Here is a 16355-nt window from a genome sequence, read left to right on the forward strand (position 1 = left end):
TATAAGTATACAAAGGTTGAGTAAAATCTCATTTAGGGTGCAAGATGCACTCCAATTTGAAGGCTGAATTGAGCAGGAGAGAGATGAATGGAGGAAGAAGCAGAATGCAGATACAATTTGGCTCCACATAGAATGAATAATATATAAGCTCCATTTGAAAGCGGGAACCTTTGCAGAAGAAGGGTTTGCATAACCATTATTAACCATTCGAGCGTTCATCTTTGTGTGTGTTGCCTCAGCTCTAACTCGAGGTCCTAGACTCCAATCCCTATTTGTATTTGCTCTCTGCCTTCTGCCTTTCCTGATCATATGTGCAATATATATCACAAATTGAACATGGCTTGTTGTTTCAGCAGATGAATGCTTGTTTTTCACTCATCTGTTTTAGTCACAAGTTTATGTTGTATCTGGTAAAGAAATCCAGTAGTGGACTGTGGATTGGTCAGCCAAAATACATCATGCTGTAGACATAAAAATATGGAAAGAACTCCAGACACTAGTCCTGTCTGGTGGAAAACTGTTATCTGCAAACACCATCCACATCTTCACACACAGCCTCATGAAATGCAAACACTAGCATCTTGTGTCAATACCTTTGGCCTGGTCATGTACAAGATCTGCTGAAAAGCGGCCTTTAGAGGTTTGAATCTTCAAAGCAAGAGCACTTCCCTCTTGGTGGGAAGTGTGGCTGCCTCAGGTCTTTGAGCACTTCAAGCAGACCTTACTTAAAATTCTCCTCTTTTTGCTACTGTTTGAGTTGGAGTGCTGTAGATTTGCCATTTCTTACACTCTACCTGTATGTGTTAGTGGCCAGCTCAAAATACCTGGTGTACAGGTATTATTTCAAGCTGCTGTATTCTGGCTATCAGACACAAAATAGGCTTTTAAAGCATTTTAAGTTTTTTGTTGCCTAAACTTGCATGGTATAATATTTTAAATGTGACTAGCAACATCTGAGATGCGGTTCCTGGCAGCAAGCAGTTAAATTACTGCTTGCCTATATGAACTGCTATCTGGTTTACTCCTGGAATAGAAGTTTAACTCGTTAGACCAAGTTACTCCCTCTAATTCAAGACCTATAAATTTCACAAATAAAAAAGTTTGAAAATACAGTGGCTTTTTTTAAGATAGAGAGAGAAGAAAAAAAAAAAAAAAAGAAACCCTGTTCTTTCATTGCATGGATAACATTCTCAAAAGTGCTACAGCAATCTGGTTTTAATCTTAGTTATGATCCTAAGTAGATGCCTTCTTGACTCTGGCATCATCATGGCTGCAAAATAAGAAGCAGGCTCACTGGCACTGAGCATATGCATGTCCTGGACTCGCTCTGCCTCCCGCTTGTGGAAAGCTGGCAAAAGCAGCAAACGCTGTGCCTTAACACTGTTTTCCTCTGCTTGATTGTGTTTAGATGGGACAAGTGTACTGCAAAGCTGCTGTTGTCCACTTGATGGTATCAAGTAACTGAGCTTGGGAGGGTATGGCTGCTTCAATGCTCTCGACTCGGGCAGACGTGACCGGAGATTTTTATAACAGGTAAAACATCTGTGTTACGTTCTTCGCCTACACAAACAACTCCTGTGCTAGATTTAATCACACTGTGCATAATTTAGCTTGCTGCTTGGATTCTGCAGTCCAATCCAGTCTGTTCTGGACCAACCCTGCTGTGAAGTGGATAAATAATGCCTCCATCAGGAAAATTACAGTGGTTTTGCTTCAAGCAGAGGACACTGCTAATTTGCATTTTCAAAAACTCTGTTATCTATTTCTAGGTGAAAACACATTAGAAAAAAAGCTATGGGAAATAATCTTTTCTCTAACTCTGCCATAATCAAATATTTCAACAAACTTTTAGCTGACATCTTTCCCAGAACCAAGGTTAGCAAATAGAAAAATGTAACTTTAAGCTGAGGCAACAAGGAAGACTGGTCTTTCTCCTCTCTTCTTCATCATGTTCCCCTTGGTCTGAGGATATGTTTGAGCAGAACCATGTGCACATGAGCATAAGTCACATCTCTTTTCAGAGCTGAGACCAGGCCAGATCAGCATTTCTCCAGTTGTGTACAAGTATAGCTACCCATTGTGAGAAAGAGCATGAAAACAATTTCTTGGATATTTTAGAGTTTTGCTTTCCCAGCTTGGGCTTTGATTCTAATTTGGCAGATTTTTCTATTTGTCCCAGGCAGAAAAAAGAAAGATTTCCCATCCTACCTCTTCAGAATAAGAAACATCTAGCATGGGATTGTTATTCAGTAGGAAAATGGCTTTGCACTGTAACCCATAGAAACATGGTAATCTGGCTCATTTGGCAACCTTTATGATGGCAAGTATGTTCAAATCTAATGTAATGAGGAACTTTCTGTCTCAGGCTAATACATTTCGGATGTAGAATATGCCTTGTCCAAAATGAATGGATGGCATGATGCTGGGGCAGAAAGATGCTTGGGGAGAAAGACTGCATCATTTGGCCAAGCAAAATATTGAGCCAGGTCACACTCACCTATGGGTACGTGGTTGTCTGTGCCCCACGTGGAGCACTGCAGCAGCCAGAGGATGCGTGTATGTGCCCTGAAATAAGAAGAGCTGATCCCAGGAGGAGATGCTGCCCTGGCCCAGATGAGCAGCACCCACTTAGGCACCACAAGTGAGGCAGTGCTGCTGTGAGGCAGCAGCGGGGTGCGGGCAGCCATCCCGCTGCCAGCGGCGCCCCGCTAACCCCTGCAGAAAACAGCAATCATATCCTGAGGGTTTGCAGGGTTACTTTGCTGGATGTCACCACGAGCAGCGGTGAGTAATGGTACTGGCTACTAACAACAGGGGGTAATGTGAAGCGCTGGAGCTGGCGCCAATGGCTTCCAGCGCCTCGTGTGCTGCCAGCCACTCGGAGGCAGCCTGGGCACTGCTCATACCATACTTGGGGAGCCCATGCTGAGCACCAAATAAGAGCATGTCGGTATTACTTATTTTCTGCTGTCAGTTTATTAATTCAAATACTATTTCAAGTTGTTATTGCCGACACATAGTCTGTGAGCAAGTCCTTGTTTTGAAAAGTGCAGTTGTTATTCACAACTCCTGACCACAAGGTATGTGCTGCTCAGTGTTGTTTGTAAACTCTCTTGCAACTCTTAACTGTTTATTGTGAAGAAACTATCACCTAGGGCTATGTAATCACGATTTCTTGTCCCTTTTTATTTAGAAAGAAGAGACAAATTATGACTAGCTATGAACTTCTGGTACACTTCATTCAAAGTCTAAGTAATTAGACTGAAACCCACAGAGCTTTTTTGGATTCATGTCTTCATGGCAGTTGTGACTGCTTGAATACTTGGGAAACAATAGGTAATAAAACTGCACAAATATGATTCTATAAGGAAACTTGGTTCATAGGATAAGCCAACACTCTTGGTGTTGTCTGAAAATGCCATAGTTGGGACAAATCTCTTTTTCATCCCATATCTTGTAAGTAGTCAGTATTCACATAAGTAAGCGCCAAACAGGGTGAGGTGTGTGTTCGTTCACCATCTGGTCCTGCTTTGAGAAGTTTCTCTGATTCAAGAAGTACCAAAGTACCAAACACAAGAAATGTCACACAAAAGTGCTTTATAGGAGAAGCACTGTGGTAATGTAAAGGCGAGAACCAAACTACAGCAGGTCAATGCGGTATTTGGGCAGTATGAGGCAGAGAGGAAAGGACTAGAAACCACCAAGCTTCCCATCAGGCCACACCTGCAATTCTTTGGATGTTGATGCTCCTCTTCTAGTCAGCCAAAGCAGGCACAATGAAAACTTTCCAGTGTGTATGGAACAGTGAAGAGGCAACTTGACAAATAAACAAGCAGAAAGAAAATTGGCTAGAACTAAATCTCCATACAACAGGAAGTTAGTGCAGGCTGCGGCTTTGGAAGTGACCCCTCACGTCGCCTGCCTGCGACGGTGAGTTGTACACGTTTATCCTCCGCACTCTAAATAAAGCGGGACAACGGAGCACTCCCGTGCTTTATGCCCGCACCGTGGGCATGACAGCCCGGCCATAAACCGCCGTAAATTTGTTCAGTGCTCCGGAGCTGCCCCGGCGCGGCCAGCCGCCTCTTGCAGCCCCCTCCCCGGCACCACCCGGCGTGGGAGCCCTCCCGAGGCCTCTGCGACCCTCGCCCTCCTAATTTGTGAGTCTGATGTCCTGCACGCCGCGCACGCATTATGCAAAGAGAGTCGCCCGCGGCCCGCAGGCCGCCCCTCCGCCTAGGTGAATAAATGATGCCGATGAGGGCGGGGATGCGGGGCGGCGGCTCCGCGGCTGACAGCGGGGCAGCGCGGGCTGTCTGCCGCCTGCGGGCTTCCCCGCCTGGCGCGGCGCGGCTGCTGGGCGCCGGCAGGCAGGTGGAGCGGAGCAACAAGTCCTCCGGCGGCGGGGAGGGGAGCGGGAGGCGGAGGGGGGCGCTTCCCGCCCCGCGCCTGAAAACCTCTCTGACAAGTGGCAAAGCGCTCGCAGAGCACGCTGCTCCCTCCGAAGGGCGGCTGGAAGCTGCGGGGGCACGCCTCGCACCCAGCCCGCTGCCGGCTTGTGGCTCGTCGCCCCCGCCTCCCGCCACCGCCTCTGCCGCGGGTGGGTCGCGACCCGCTGCCGGCGGTGCGCGGTGCGGTGCGGGCTGCGGAGCGCGCCGCCGCTTCGCCTTCCAAGTGTGTGAGCCGGCTGCGGGCTTTGCTTCTACTTACCGCGGGTTTTTTTTTTTCTTCATCTTCTTCTTCTTTTAAAGAATTGTTTTGCCATTTCGTTATTTATTTTCTCCTACTTCGTTGCTGTTATTTTTGTTATCGTTGTTTTGTAAACTAATTGCCTCCATGGGGGGCGGAGGAAAGGAAATCAAAGCTGCCGCAGCTGAAGGGTGTGCGAGCACGCTGGGGAAGAGCCGAGGAGCCGCAGGACAGGATGGCAACGGGAAGCCCGGCGGCCTCGGGAAGCCCGGCCTCGGGAAGCCCGGCTGCGGCGGGGACCGCTGCCCGGGCCGGGCCGGGCCGGTCGGCTCCGCGCTGGCCGCGCTCCTCTCGGCGCTGGCCGCGGCTTCCTGCGTCTACCTGGGGGTGCGGACCAGCGACCTCCAGGCCAGGGTCGCGGCCATCGAAGGCGCCCGAGGGGGCTTCTCCGCCGCCGCCCCACTCCCACCGCTGCCCGGCTTTTCCTTGGAGCAGCTGAACGCGATGATGCAGGAGAAAGTGGAGCGACTTCTCGCCCAGGTGTGCGGGACGGGGGTGGCCGCCGCTGTGCGGTGTGCGTGTGGCGGGCATGGGGGATGCTCGGGGCGGAGAGCGGCCGAGGCCATGAGGAGGGTGGCCGGGGAGAGCTGCGCGGGTGAAGGGGGAAGCGGGGAAAGTGAGCCCGGAACCCCAAGGGTCGGCGGGGCCGGGGGAGGAGCGGGCCGGGGTTCCCCGGGCTGCTGGAGCGGCGGGATGGGGGTGGCGGGGACCCCTGCGTGAGCCGCCGCCGGGGCGCTCCTCTCATCTGTAACTTGCCGCCGTCCCTGCGCTTCTCCACCGCGCGTGTGAGCGGGCAGAAACACCGGGGTCACTTGCGGCGGGGCTGGGAGAGACCCTGAGGTGTCGGGCTTGGCGTTGTTGGTGTGGGGGTGGTGAGGTCACTGAGGCACCTTAGGCCGAGCCCAAGCAAAGAAGCCGCCGCTGGTTGCGCAGCCTCTGGCATAGCGGTAAATTCCAGCTTGCGGCCGCGATCGGGAGCGCTGCCCGTGGCGGGCGAGCGAGCTCGCCAAGTGCCCGCCCTCATGTTGCTTCTCTCGCCCCCAGAAATCCTACGAGCACTTGGCAAAAATACGAGTAGCGAGAGAAGCGGCTCCAGAGTGCAACTGCCCACCAGGTAACAGCCGCAGCTTGGAAATCTCCTCTCGGAGGCTTGTAACTCTGGTCTGTTTGGTATCCCACGTTTCTGAAATACACCTAAATCAGGTCCAGGGGATGCCTCTTCAATCAACAGCTGTTCCTTGGGTACAAAAGTTGTAAAGCCCAGAATGACTGGTTTTCACTGTGGCCCTAGTTTGGAATTAATGCTAATAAAAACCACTCATTAGGCTGGATGTTGCCAAACAAGGACACTTACGAAGATGTTAATGATCCACTCCAGCAGATGAAATGTATTCGGTCTTAAATACGGTAGTACTGAAGCAAGGCACTGTGTACTTAACTTGGGAAGTGGAGCAAAAGCCCCTAGCAAAAATATTGAACGATTTATAACCTGGATTGAAATAGGTGGAGGGTCTGTTACAAGTTAGCAGTAATATATACATGAGCCTTTTACCATTTTGTTTTTCTGTAGTCTTGGTGGAAAGCAGTTTCCATAGGAAGGAATTGCAGGTTTTTCCTACCAAAGGTTCAAAACTGTGTGTGTTTGTGCAACCAGGGAAATCGCTTGACTTTGGAAATGGGCCCTTCTAATACTGCACAGTTGTTCGTGCATTCATGTTGAAATGTTTCTGTGGTCTTTGTGCTCCTTTTTAATAGTCTGATATCTGTCAATGTTGTTTTAGCTTTAGAAACTTTTCCTAACCTATATCCAAGTTTATCTAGCATCTTAAAAGTTAAGAAAATAATGCCAGTGTTTCACAGGGGGATGTAGGAGTGCTGTCATCCTCTGTGATAAGACACACTAGATGGAGAGGATGCTTTGGATATCCTCTCACTGTGTATGAAAAACTATCTCCTTTACAGGTGGAATATTGACTTTCAACAGGACTTAAGCTGATTATGCTTGCCAGCAGGATGTATGACAGTACACGTGTATGAGGAAGGAGCTTTCCTTGTTTAGGATGTAATTCCTGCCAAACTCATTAGTCTGAAGGGACTGCTGAATCTCAGTGTTAAAGCTGCCTACAGTGGTTGGTACTCTGTTTTTGTGATGATACAACTGAGAACAGAGTACTTACTTGCTGGTGTTGGAGTTGGCCACGGCTATCATGGGAAGGACAATATATGTGAATAGGACTTTTAAAAGAGTGCATAGAATTACTCAACTCCCAGTTAGTTTTGGTAAGGAACGCTGGTTTCCTCCTGTAGTATATATATTTTCCTTTAAGGCTAACGTAAGCCAACTGATCTTATTTTTTCTGTTGCTTAACTGCAGTGAATTACAAGATGCAAGTTTGTGCACAGAAAAGAGAGTTACTCATCATGTTGTTTGCAGTGATGCATTCTGTGAGCCTGAAATGATGTTTAATTTGATGCTAAGCTCTTTCCCTCTTACTTCTTCCTTATTTAAATCCGTCTGTTACCATATTTTCACTTACTGTTTTTGTACTAAAGGTCAATATCTACTTTTTTCATGGTTGGTGTTACATGCTGCTTTACTTCTTCACTACCACTAGAGCTCCACATTATACCAATTTTTATCTGACCTTTTTTCTTAAGTGTGTGTTTTCAAATAGATAATGAGCAACAGAATATTTCTCACATGCATTGTAAAAATCCTTGCTACCTGAGAGTCAAAGAAATTTGGGGAACATATTTGAGGGAACAAGTTTTATGAGACCAGGAAAACTTACATGAATCATTACAAAGTAAGAAAAAAATAAGTTGCAGAGAGGAGGGATTAGAAATATGATATGGAGCTTTTCACCTCTTGGTAGCTGTTTCAATTTGGAAGCAAGTTTTGTAGTGACTGAAAGATGTTGCCATGTGGTAGCCTCATTTTGCAGTTGATGCTCTCATGCTTGTTGCCAGTGGACAGGTGCCTACCTCAAAATGGAATCATCTTGGGAGCCTTGTCGGAGAGAGCAGGGGCTGAGTGGCACCACCACCTGAGGACAGTGCTTTCCTAACTGCAGGCATTAGGCAGAGCAGGAGGGGATAGAGCAAATAAATGGTTGCTTCTTCATTTGGTTCTCTCTGTTAGAACTCCCATTCTGACTGCACAGAATGGGCTTTGGTTTTAATCCTTAATATTGCTGTTACAGTTATGCTCAAAAAGGTATTTGGCTTAACATGAAAAGTATCATGGTACATCAGTTGTTTTTCTGTTGCCTGCTATTTGCAAAGCCAAAGAGTACATTGCTTCTTTCTCACATGGTTCCCTTTTGCTTCTGTATTCTGCTCAGCTTCTTAATTTCTTTCCATAAAATACATGTCTGTTAGGGATGACTTTGGAAGGCCTTCATGGTACAGAGGTGATTTTTGAAATGTTTCTATGCTGTGAGTAAAGGTCACTACTGAATGGCCACCAGGACAGTTTCCATCACCCTTCTCTTTAAAGAGGAATAAAGATTATTTAAAAGTAGGTTACATTGTTCTCTGCCAAAAGAAGCGAAGGAAGTTCAATCTGCAGACAAGAGGGTGAGAATGTGGCCCCTGGTTCAGGATTAACATTATGCACCTGGCAGAGATGTGATTAGCTTGAGATTTTCATCCCCTTTTTTCTCTCTGTGGTTGGAACCTGCACATTTAAAAGCAAGTGGGTTTGAATGGCTCAGATACCTATGGAAGCCAGTTTCACAAGCTCACAGCTTGCAGAACAGTCTACATGTAGCTCCTTTTAATTCAGCAGTAGCCTTGAATTTTATCCAGTGTGAAGAGTGATCACATTTCTCTTCAAAAACTCTGTTTTCTCTAAATGTGATTTTTCTCATTCTTTAGTTCTATTTTCTTATAAAGAAATGTGATGTGGGGTGATGTTAGAGTCTTGGCTTTGACTCTGTGCAACTAAAACCAGATACCAAAGATTTTGTAAATATTTTAAAAATTACAATAGTAGCATTCTTTCTCTTCTTAAAGCAGAGTAATAAAGTTTGAAAAGTAAATTTGTGCTGACATTCCTCTTAAATTACCTCAGCTCTAATAAGAGTGCCAGTGTAAATCTTGTACTTTTAGCTGGTGCTGCAGTCACTGCTGGTAGTTGGCCTTTTGCACATAGGACTGGGAGGCAAATTGAGTGGCCGAAATAATTTTAAGCATAATAAATTAATTTTCATTTGTCAGGTGTATTTTTTATTTTAAGTTGATGTTTTTCTACTCTAAAAGATGAAGAGAAAATGTAGGTGTGTAGGTACTTATTTCATACTTCTAAATCTTCCTCTAAGTAGCTGTGGGAGCATAATCAGCTCTTATGAGGAACAGTCCAGCACCATGCTGGGTACTTCTTACTAAATGCCAAGAATTACACAGTTGTGGGAAGAGTAACACATACAGAAAACACAGGGATACACCTCATCCAGTAGAATTTAATGATTTTTTTTTGTAGGTTCTTTCAGATTTTCCTTATCCCAAAGTCATTCACATATGAATGTACTGGTAGACTTCAACAAAAATGGACATATGCTTACGTGTCTTAGCGATCTGATCCTTTATATATTGTAAGGGTCAAGTTCTGACACTTGCAGTTCTGTGCCATGATGTCTCATTGTGTAAGTGGTCTACAGAGCTGCTCCTGGAGTCAGATAGTGTTGACAGGAGTATGAATCAAAGTACAAGAAGTTCAAGCTTTCTCAGCAGGAAGGCTGGTAGATGATTATGTACAGTTCTATACATCCCTTTAGACCAGGAACCAGTTTTAGGAAGGAATTACATTTTTTTCCATCTTCTATTTTTAGGAAAACCTTTATAGTGAATTTATTCCTTAAAGGAGCACATTTCTTTAGTTCTGCATTGACAAAGTATAAGTTACATAAGAGATGTCTTTAAATGTATAGCTATACAACACACTGTGTATGAATGTTCACTATAACTTGCATATTAAGTTATTGGGTCTGTAGGTTTTGAGATTTGTTTTGGGTTTTTTTGTTTTTTTTTTTCTTCTCCAGAACATTAGCTGAACTTCAGTGTTGGATATCTGTCAAAGTTGACTGGAAATTTGATTTTATTTTTTTCAGTACCACAAGTAATATATCTGTTTGTTCTTCCTCTTGTGTATTTCCCATCAGGAAGCATACATTTTTCTTTCTCTTCTGACTTCAGTGCCTTCATAGGCTCTTTCCCTTTCTGTAGTGTCAAACTCTTTCCACAGACACTCAGACCATTCTTTCTTACCCAGCTATTTTGTGCTGTTTTTGTAATCATGCCATCTTGATTCTCTGTTCCAGTCCTAGAGAGCTTTATGGTTTGCCATTTGAAGTACCTCCAATTTCACTATGCAATTTGCTGCCATCAGGTTTGTTTCAGTGTAGTTGTATGTGTATAAACCTGTTCATTCAGGATGAAATGCCATAAGTCAAGCTTTTTTTTTTTTTTTTTTTTTTTTTTTTTTGAGAGAATATAGAATACTAATTAGTCTTTTTCTTGGTTACAGTAGTTCCAGTGCAAAAACTGTGTTCTACAGATTCAGTTCTTCAGTGAGATGATGAATCTGCTATATGTATTTTGATAGCAGCATATTTTGCATGGATAGCAAAAATCAGTGTATTTTTTTAGAGTCCCAGTGCTATTTTTGTTGTCTTAAGCATCTAATGTTTGTTTTGACATGCAATGCAAGACCAATTTAGGTGCTCTTTCTTATTTTCCTGGAGCATTTCAATTAGTGAGGCTGAAACAATGGAGGAGAAAGCAATTTTTGGGATTAAAAGAATCATGAAATAGGTATCAGCAGGCTATTACTCTTCTAATTTTTTTTTATTATGCTTACAGTGAAGCAACCCTGGAAAGACTGAAGAGGTAAAGAAAGAAAAGAGGAGCTGACTTAAGTGTTTACCAGTAGCGAGACCTAAGAGAAAATGCAGATAGATTTAAAAAGTATCCAGAGTGATTTTTTTCCTGTTACTGAAAATTTCAGAGTGTGCTATCTTAACCTAGCTCCCAGCACTACTTACTTCTGCCATCTCTGTATCATCTATTTGCTGAATGCAGTGCTCAGCTCTAATTTTGTAATTTTTCTGACAGGTCTCTGAGTCCCCCTTTCATACCTTCAGTGGTTTGATATTTTTCATTTCAGTTCCTAGATCAAGATGCTTATTGATGTGCAGCAGCATGCGACCTTCTGGGTAGTCTGTCTTCTTTGGATGACTGCTTAAAGATACTGTTTCCTCCCCACAAAATAGCTAAATATATATTTTATTGGATAAGGGGTGACCTTTTAATTCCCTTCCCTCTGGGCAAGGAAGTAGGGTGTGCAGCATGATGAATGAAACACAATGTGGCTCAGAAGAGAGACGATTGACAGCAGACTGCACCACATTTCTCTTTTGTAATATTACTGATCTCAGCAGTGCTGTAGCAAAGGTTGATTTGACTGCAAAAGTGTTATTAACAAAAGGTTTTTCTATGACTTGAGTTGAATAAATTCAGACTTGTGCAGTTATGTCAAACTAGGCATGTTAGAAGGAAGGCTTGTTTATCTGCAATAACTGTTCTTATAATGGATGAGGATAATACTGTATATTACACGTATATTCTTATATGTGCTCTTATACTTCTTTGTTTGTGGCACTGATCCATCTCAAACTGCTAAAGTGTCAAAGAACTTCAAGTACTGTGGATGTTGCAGTGGGAGAAGGGGCTGTTAAGCCCATTTCTGGAATAATGCTTGTAGTGTCTGTGGTGGTTGGGTTTTGGTTTTTCTTGTTGTCTTTCTTAAATTGGGAAATATATGCATCTGTTACCTCAAAGGGTCTCTAGAGCTTATATAACTGAGTTCTGTTTAGCTATACCTAATGTCTTGTCCCTTTCCTTAAAGGTTAGTGAGTTCCTGGAAATGTACTACGGCAGCAGCACTGATAAACCTGCATTACAGCACTCCTTTCTCCCTCCCTTCTAAATTTACTGGCTGCAGCTCACCTGCCTGTTTTGTCTCTACTTAGCACAGTTAAAAACCAGCTACATCTGAAAACAGTATGACTGACAGAAGCTGTTTTTATAGGACCTTTTAGGTTACCGAATAGAATCATATAACTAATCTATTCATGTTACCCACCTGGTGGAATCATCCATCACACTTTAATGCACACAGGCCTTGAGTCATGTTGCTAACTGCAGTCTCTTCAGGAAAGGCTGGTTGACAAAGAACACCTTTCCCCTTCATCATTTCAGTTGATTTCCTAAGTCAACCTCAGAAAAGGAAATCTATCTGCTTGCTTAAAACTACAAATAAAGAAGTAAGAAGGCATAGAATAACACAGTGAGAGCAACACTTTTCTCTTAATACAGCTAAAACTGCAGCTTGCAGTTAGAAGATACACACAACAATGAACACGATGCTGAAGGCTTGTTGTTTGGAAACTTGTGGACTCTCATGTTTTTACAGGTTAGACTTGCAGTAGAACAGGGCCTGCTTAAATTTGTCTGCTTGGGACTTTTAATGAGATTAAGTTAAGCAGAACCAGCTGTTTGTAAGAGCTTAATCAAAATAAATGTCAGAACAAATTTTAGGAACAGAGTGTCCAACTTGACAGTGCAAGTTTTTTATATCCCTTGTATGTAAATACTGCTTTTTTCCATCCCTGTAGATTTGAGCAACTTTAGAAATGCTGGTCAGGTTGATACCCCAGGAGATCATCTGATGCTACTGGCCTCTGAAGGAAATGTATCTAGGCCATCATTGCCAGGTGTTTCCTTCCAGGTGGTTCACAAATCAAGTGTGTAGTCATTCATGGCTCAACAAGTTGTTTGATCTCTTATTAGTCTTGTGGATAAATGCTGCAGCCTCATGTAGATAAGTCTTAGCTAAAAATAAGAGCTTCTCTGTAAATAGGTGAACACATAGTGCAAGAAATTGCTAGTGCCTAGGTGTGCCTTAGCTAAAATAATCTACTACTGAAATATTTCCATAGACTACCTAGTTTTTAGGAGGCAGACTATAATTTACTCGTTTGTGAAGCAAACCACTTGTTCCATCTCTTGTGTTGGTGAAGAAAACCTGATCATTGTGCTCTCTTTAAAACAGCTATCAGAATATGTTAGAAGACAGTCTTGTCTGTGATGTACACTGTAAGACTGATTGTGTCTGCTCCTCCCCTTTTTTTTAGTGGAGTTGGAGTTGTACTAAAATTGTTTCTTGTTTATCTTTGCAGGTGCATGTTTATAGAAGGAGGCATTTACGTGTAGTTGTGACTTTTGTATGCATGTTTGTATGTAACTGTTTCTTCTTGTGCTGGGAAAGCTTTGGAACAGATGATGATGGTGATACCTTTTAAACTTTTGGAAGAATTATGAAGTTACTACACAGCTATCTAAATATTTTTGCTAAATGGAAATATGTTCTTATAATTATCAAAGATAGCAGGACAGCCATTTGTAAGGCAAAGAAACAATAAATGGAATGAAGAAAGAGGTGACAAAACTGGGATATTACTTTTTATTTTAGAATCTTTTGAAAAGTAGTACAATAATTTCAGTGATTTCTGCTTAGACATGCTCAACCAAGAAGCAATGCAGATTGTAAGCAATAATATTCTACCTGCACTGTCTTTAGAATTGGTTGGGCAGTTGACAAATATGAAGAAAGTGTAGATTTTATTTAATAAGGTCATAGATGGAGGTCTGTAAAAATCAGTGCCTTTAGGTTAGTTAGCCATTAGAATTATTTTAGTTTGGTTATGCATGAATATAATCTTGTAATTCATATATTGGGTAAATATTAGAAGACTTTGAATGATTTGTATATTTTTTTAGCTGCTTAGGAATTAAAATTGGGGTTTTGGGAACATGACTTGAAAATTTTTTTCATAGATGTTTACCTTTGCTGATGTATTTTGGTCGGGATTACAGAAGAGAGTGGATCACAGATTAACAGGTTCTTGGGGAGGCTGTAAAGAAGACTGCATATGAAATAATGATGGACTCTTAATGAGTGTCTCTAAGTAGCTTCCACTGCCCTTCTGTGGCTCTTCTATAAGCTCAGCTGAGGAAGTATTGAGGAGAAGGGTGTCAGATGATCTTCCTCTTTGAACCTTGGTCCTCCTTTTAATGCAGTATGCAGGACTGTATACCAGTATTCAGCATATGATGGTTTTGGTAGTTTGTCAGACTCTGTCCTGGCTTGGACACACAGCGGGCTGCCTGCTAAGTCACAGTGCCACAGTACAGCTCAGCTCACCTTAGCAAGGCAAACCTGCATGGAAACAGGTGGCTGATCCTCTGCTTTCTGCTGACTGAAATAACAGGCGTGTGCCAGGTACAGCTTCAGTCTCTTGCTTTCTGGGATGCGCTTCCTCTGATCAGCAAAGATTTGTCAGAGCCAAGTGTTTTCTTTGTCTCCTTTTCTTTGTGTTTTTATGTGTTTTGTTCTTAAACAAGAAGTTCATGAACTTGGCACTTTCCACCCTTTTAAATAGTTTTAGTACTCTTAGGAGTCAGGGCTGTAAAGTAAAAGCTGTAAATGTAATGGAAAGACTGTAGAAAGTAACACTTAAAACTGTAGTTTTAAGACCTTTGCTATTCTACCATTTGCAGTTTATGCCACCTTAAGAATACTCACCCACATTTATTTTACTCCCATTGGAGTATTTTTAATATTCCTTCTCTGAATATAAGAGCACAGAAAAAATCACACAATAAGTGTATGTTAAAGATTTAGGTTATGAATTAAGTTTCATTGATAAGTATAGTCTTTCTCAGAACACTGTGCTTAAGATTATGCTGGAAAACTGCTGTTTAAAAGATCTTTATAAAATTGAATATGGGGAGGAGTGAGGCCTGTGTTTGAGGAACACACAAGAAATTTTGAAAACAGGAAATTATATTGAAAATTGGAGACCAAAATATCTTATCAGAGGTGTGGTTGCCATTACAGCGGTGACAGATTTGTGTATCTGAAAGCAGAACAGCATCCTGTAACTTGAAGGACACTAACTGAACTCTCTAAAAATATATTTATGGTTAAGGTCATAGCTGGCTACAAAGGTCTTGCTTGTGCTGGTAGCACTATTTTTGTTGCTAGGAAATGATGTGGGGCTTCTTATCTATCAGTGCCTCAGCTGGATGATGGTAGGGTCCTCACAGAGGACTGCAGTGCTGAAAGTCAAAGTGTATACCTCTTAAGTTGAGGAGGTATTTCCTTCAGCTGGAACCTCCAATAATCTCTTACAAATATGAGAACCAGCTGCTTGACGGCACTTCTTTTCCTCCCCACCCTGTGCCCTTAGTCTCTTAGTAAGCTCCTGTTCAGATTCCCTTGATCTTAGAGGAAGCCTTGATACCTGAGCATAGGGGTTTGGCCACAGGGAATTAAAAGGATAAACTCCATAGCCTGTGTATTAATATTTTCTTCTCCAGTCACAGAACTTACATCCAGATGATGCCCAATGGCATTGCTGTGACAAATACTGTTCGGTGTTGGCCGGACAGTCTCTGTATAGTCAACTCTTCTGGTGCTTTTTATCAAATGCTCCTTCCATTTTTTCAGTCCCACTGCTGATCTACAGGTTACTGTCAGTTGAAGGGAGACACATGTTGAGAGTTATCACTTCAGTTTGACATAGAGGTGGTTAATGTACTATTTATCTCATTCTCTCCACCTTTCAGACAGGATAGCCTTCTCAGTAAAAATACTTTCTGGCTACTAATTTGGCCAGGAAATGTGCTGTGTGCGCACAGGCTCAAGTGTAGAGCAAAGTGGGGTCATTGTTAAGGTGATCCTTATGGCAGTGGTGAGCTTGAACTCAGCTTTTATTTGTTCTCTGTCCTAGTGGATGCTTGGTAGTTGGTTCTGTCAGCTAATAATAAGCTGCTCAGGAAATGGCTTTACTTGGCGCTTAAAAACGCAGTGTAATCACAGAAATGGACCATGATGTGTGCTGTAGCTATCTATGTGTGTTTATGGAGGCATCTCTGTTCAGTGAGGATCATCTTGAATATGTTTCCCAAGTGGTTCCTGGGAGTAGGCACACTGAATACTGATGAATCAGAGAGAGTGAAAAATGCAGTGGTATGGCATCAGGTTCAAATGAACCAGTGCTTAGACAGGCATTGTCAATAGTTACTTAGAGTTGGTGCCTTTGTAGGGATGACACCCATGTTTGTAGAAGGCTGGAGAGGTTTCTCTGTGTGAAGATGAAGGGTTTTTCCAATGCAGCAAGCATGTAAGTGCACTGTATTTCTTTAATGTAGGGAGACTAATCTTAAGAGAAATTAGTATTAAAGTCTGACCGTTGTGGATTTCACTTTAGGACAGCTCTGTGTAATTCCTTAATTTGAATTCCATGCTGAGCCATGTCCTAATATCTGGTAGAAGGACTTTTTTTAACACATTCAATTAAGAGGCTGCACATAAACTATTACAGTGGCCAATTAAAAAGAAGTGTGAGCCTTGAAAACTGAACCACCAACAATAATAGAGAAATAGAGCAATACTGAAATCCGCACTTTATCTCTTAAAATTGGCTTGCTGCTACAAGATGGTATTTTATGTATTTCAAACAATTACAGTCCACTTTAGG

At 42.8% G+C, this 16355-nt stretch overlaps 1 protein-coding gene across 1 annotated transcript in view; it reads left to right on the top strand.

Annotated features, from left to right (window-relative positions):
• The first annotated feature begins 4392 nt into the window (after positions 1-4392).
• Positions 4393-16355, top strand: part of COL25A1 (collagen type XXV alpha 1 chain) — a 298386-nt gene continuing 286423 nt past the window's right edge. Inside the window, exons 1-2 of the mRNA XM_030271602.4 lie at positions 4393-5229; positions 5794-5863. Of these exons, the coding sequence (XP_030127462.2) occupies positions 4837-5229; positions 5794-5863 (463 nt within the window). The 5' untranslated portion in view covers positions 4393-4836. The remainder of the gene's footprint in view (positions 5230-5793; positions 5864-16355) is intronic.

The sequence above is a fragment of the Taeniopygia guttata genome, chromosome 4 (genome assembly GCF_048771995.1).
Source record: "Taeniopygia guttata chromosome 4, bTaeGut7.mat, whole genome shotgun sequence".
Classification (NCBI taxonomy): Eukaryota; Metazoa; Chordata; class Aves; order Passeriformes; family Estrildidae; genus Taeniopygia; species Taeniopygia guttata.